Raw genomic sequence first — 4,681 nt, forward strand, 5'->3', positions numbered from 1 at the left:
ACGAACTAATATATAACTCTTTTAATAATTACATCTTTTTAATGATTTGTTGTGTATATGCTACATTCTTTGATATAGGAATTTGAAATTTAGCTCCGTTAACTATGTGTGCTATATTTTGGCTAGCTGTTGCCACAAAATGTTAATCTCTAGTAATTTTTTGGCATGATGGACAAAAACAAAATTACGCAAAGGCTGCAATTTGAAGCAACGATCACAAATAGTTCACAAATGAATAGATTGATCCACATGAATTGAGGAAACAAAATGTCAGAACGAAGCATAGGTTGCCATTTCAAGCTACAAGGGCAAATAGTTCAGAAATGTGTTCCACGGGAATTGCCTGATCTTATGCTTAAAGCAAACATAAGGGCATAATTTTATATAGCAACAGACAAGCTGAAAATAGATAAATACTTTTCCGTTTTTCTGTTAATTTAATAGAACTGCCTTTGAAATCTCCTATTATCATACAAAGTTACAAACCATTTATGCGCACTTGTCCTTTGTTTGCTTCTGTAGCCTTCTGTCATCAAATATATATTATCCAAGTCCCAAGTAAGGGCATTTAAGTAAATAAAGTTTGTATTAGTTAATTTTACAAATTAAGTTTTCAAGAAAATGGCATAATCAATGTCTTTGCATATTCTTTTAGTACTATTATTCTTGATTCTCTTCTTTAGTTCATCTTTAGCAATTCCACTGGCCACTTACAGTATGATCAGTTTGGGAGCCAAATCTGATGGCCGGACTGACTCAACGAAAGCCTTTCTAGCTGCATGGGCTAAAGCTTGTGTCTCAACCGCGGCCTCAACCATTTACGTGCCACCTGGGAGGTACCTGTTGGGAAAAATACAGTTTTTTAAATTTTTATAAAACCTTTTAAGATCGCTCTCATACAATATATAAGAATTTGTAATCTAGAAATCGTACCTTGAAAATCCGATTTGCCTTTTTCCACTGAAATGATTTAAGCTCCCAGATCATGATCCGTCACCGCCACTCATGTTAGATCACGATCTGTCACCACCACGCTTGTTAGAACACGAACTGACACCAATGATCTTCCAAGTTATGACTCAGACGTGTGGGCGCCTTTATCACTACCAAAGCAACTAGCACGAGAAAATTTTTCTCTCAACAATAGAGAGAAAAATCTTTTTCTCTGATCTGTATAAAATGGCTACCGCCTCTTTCTTTAGAGAAAATAAGCTTTTTTATATCTCCCTTTAGTGAAAACCATAGGCTCTAAATAATGAAAATCAAAACTCACGTTACTTGCTTTTTCTATAAGGGACCCACCTTGTAAAATAACATAAGACCCCTTACACACAAGCTAATTAAATGGAGCCTCGCACTAAATGATATATTTAGGCTTTTGACCCAAATAGCTAGTTATCTTGCTTATTAATCCAGTAGTGGTGCAGTCAATTAAATGAGCTAATCCAGGGATCATTTGGGAACATACAATAGTGGCTATAACAATTAGGCCTGTAATTAAACTAGCCTAATTGTTTAATTCCAAATCTACTCCACTAAAAGATTGGAATTGACCTCCATAATTGTATGTTGGAATAATAATTCGTCCCAAGCCACATTGATTTCTTTACTGCACAATCCTTTGTACCACATCATTAATTAAATCAATATCTCAACTGTCCAATTGATTTAATTACATCTTATTCCTTGCTACTTACTGGTTTTCTCTAATGATCATTTTCAACATACTAAATATGTTGACACACTCTGGCCAGATAATTCTATGATCAAGTGCCGAAAACCAATCAAGAGATGTGTTGTACAAATTCTATGTTGTTAATCTATAACTCCAATACTCATAAATGCTCCCACCAAGATACCGGGTAATCTAGACTACAAGTATGTGTCATGCCCATTGGTAACTCAAATGGAATAACAATTACAATCATGAAATCATAATTAACTTAAGATTAAGATTACAGTAAAATCAATGCCTATGAGATTTAATAAGTCTGACAATTATTACAAAGTTAATTAAATCTCATATGTGATCAGGTTCAATGTAGTCGTACTACATCAATAAATTCATACATGATTAAGACAAATCATTCAATGAATTTATTACAGTCTATACCTAAATAAAGTGCCCAACTTTATTTATTAACTGCAAACTAAATTTATTTAATAATAAGATAACTTGTATTTATGTCTTCTGTGAATCCACATGGTGATCACATAAATACATATAATATAATTAAATGGACTTTAATAAAAATATTAATGCAATTAAGATATTTGAATAAAATATCTCATTAATTTTATTAATCAGAAAAAATATTTATTACAATTAAATAAACACATATGCTTTTAAAGAGCATATTTTCCCAACAGTACCTGCTACACAATGTTGTGTTTCAAGGCCAATGCAGGAACAATGATATTACCATACGTATTGAGGGGACTCTAGTGGCTCCATCCGATTATAATGTCATTGGAGATGGGGGAAACTGGATTTTATTTGAGCATGTTAATGGCGTTTATATTTATGGTGGCATCCTTGATGGCCAAGGTGCTGGCTTCTGGGCTTGTAAACGATCAGGCAATAATAATTGCCCTAGCGGTGCCACGGTAAGTTGGAAGATCGTTACTTTTAATTATAGCCATAAATTAAGTGGCTTTTGGTTTCGTTATTCTCCTCAGATTAAAATAATTGATAACGTTCCTTCTTGTGTAAATGAGCAGACACTGGGCTTTAGCAACTCAAACAACATTCTGATTAACGGACTAACATCCCAAAATAGCCAGATGTTTCATGTTGTCATCAATGCATGTCACAATGTGAAAGTACAAGGGGTGAGAGTCTCGGCCTCAGGAAACAGCCCTAACACCGATGGCATTCATGTTCAATCATCAAGTGACGTCACAATTTTGAACGCTAGAATTGGGACTGAAGACGATTGTGTATCAGTTGGCCCTGGCACCACCAATTTATGGATTGAAAACGTTGCTTGTGGTCCTGGCCATGGCATCAGGTAGAAAATAAAGAACATGCATGATGATTTATTTATATCATTTTATTTTTTTTTATATGTCATAATATTTAGTGCTACTATTGTGAATTTGTTGCAGCATTGGTAGCTTAGGCAAAGAGCTACATGAGGCTGGAGTGCAAAATGTGACAGTAAACACTGACATTTTTACAGGAACTGAAAATGGATTGAGGATTAAGTCCTGGGAAAGACCAAGCACTGGATTTGCTCAGAACATTCTTTTCCAACATGCTCTTATGAAGAATGTCGATAATCCCATCGTAATTGATCAAAATTACTGCCCCGACAACAAGAATTGCCCTGGAAAGGTTTTTATTTATCACAAGTTTGTATGTGAGAATGTTAGACGTTGATGTGAATAAAATTAAACTTAATAATTATATTTTCTATATTCAACAGCCATCAGGAGTTAAAATCAGTGATATGACATACCAAGATATTCATGGATCATCAGCAACAGAAGTTGTTGTAAAGTTTGATTGTAGTCCAATGTATCCATGTTTTGTCAATAATCAAAGGTGGTTGAAGGATTTGGTGGGAAACGATATTGGCAAATGAAGGATTTCACACAAATTGTATATTTATTTCATGAATACTAAAAATTTAGAGAGATATGACAAGGAAGAATATGGCGAGATGTTTTACTTATTTTTGTTTTTAATTTAATTAAGTTAAAAATAGTAAAGTAGTCATTTTGTTTAGATCCTTATAAGTACTCTAGCAAAGTTAATATTTTGGTGGACGGTTGATATAAATTGAAAACAATGAGTGTAAAATCGAACAAATTCAAACTTTTTTAGTATTTTTGATAACAAAATATTGTTTGGATGGATGATTGATAATTTTCCAAAAAAGAATATATGTGTTATGTGTCCTAAAATAAGTTTATATGACTATTTCTTAAAATTTGAGGAAGTGTATGCTAAATCTTTTAATTTCGCCAGACCACGAAATGTCACAGTTCTTTTCCATAATAAACAAAATATTTATTTTAAAAAATATCAATTAAATATATACACGTACTATATGAGATACAAACCTAAGACCTAGGTCTTGGTAAGGTTGCCTACTAACCAGAGGAGCCAGACCTTAGTGTGCAATAATGAAAACATGTTAATTGAATCTGTCACACACACACACACACTTTCTTGTTAAAAAAGCAACAAAATAACAACACAATAAAATTATACCCATCATGCCATCCCGGGTTGGCTTTAAGGGATTCGGGGCCTTAGCGAATTTCGCTTTAGGTCTTTGTACATTGAACAACATCAACTTTTGAAGGATATATAAAATAACTTAAAATTTAAATTCTTTTGGATTACACAAGCCGTATATCAATATAAAATTAAAAATAAATTCAATTTGTAAAAAAAAAGAATAATAATAATTTAAAATAAATAATGAATAATAGCACATAGAAGTTGTCTAGTGGAGATGAATATGATGATTAATTGATAGCAATATATTTCTTAGAGAATAATTTTCTTTGCAGAGAAGAGAGAAAGAAATATTTTAGTTGAGATTATTGTTGATTCAATGTCTATTAGTTTTGAGATTCTTAATACAGTTTGAAGGAACTAAAAGTCAGTTCTTATGCTAGTAATTTTAATAGAGTATTCTTTTTGAAAATGAAAGTATTCATTTAATTT

General features: G+C 32.5%; 1 protein-coding gene across 1 annotated transcript; it reads left to right on the top strand.

The window, feature by feature from the left end:
- The first annotated feature begins 633 nt into the window (after nucleotides 1–633).
- On the top strand, nucleotides 634–3,587 carry LOC127900765 (polygalacturonase-like). Its single transcript, XM_052435970.1, has 5 exons — nucleotides 634–848; nucleotides 2,382–2,607; nucleotides 2,722–3,011; nucleotides 3,109–3,337; nucleotides 3,429–3,587. The coding sequence occupies exons 1-5, from the start codon at nucleotides 634–636 to the stop codon at nucleotides 3,585–3,587; spliced, it is 1,119 nt and encodes a 372-aa protein (XP_052291930.1).
- Nucleotides 3,588–4,681: the final 1,094 nt, after the last annotated feature.

Source organism: Citrus sinensis, chromosome 3 (assembly GCF_022201045.2).
Source record: "Citrus sinensis cultivar Valencia sweet orange chromosome 3, DVS_A1.0, whole genome shotgun sequence".
NCBI classification, from domain to species: domain Eukaryota; kingdom Viridiplantae; phylum Streptophyta; class Magnoliopsida; order Sapindales; family Rutaceae; genus Citrus; species Citrus sinensis.

Coding starts and splice junctions, on each gene's coding strand:
- LOC127900765 (XM_052435970.1), top strand. CDS start 634: ATGTCTTTGCATATTCTTTTAGTACTATTATTCTTGATTCTCTTCTTT. Junction 849..2,381: donor CCTGGGAGGTACCTGTTGGG/AAAAATACAGTT, acceptor GTACCTGCTACA/CAATGTTGTGTTTCAAGGCC. Junction 2,608..2,721: donor ATTGCCCTAGCGGTGCCACG/GTAAGTTGGAAG, acceptor GTAAATGAGCAG/ACACTGGGCTTTAGCAACTC.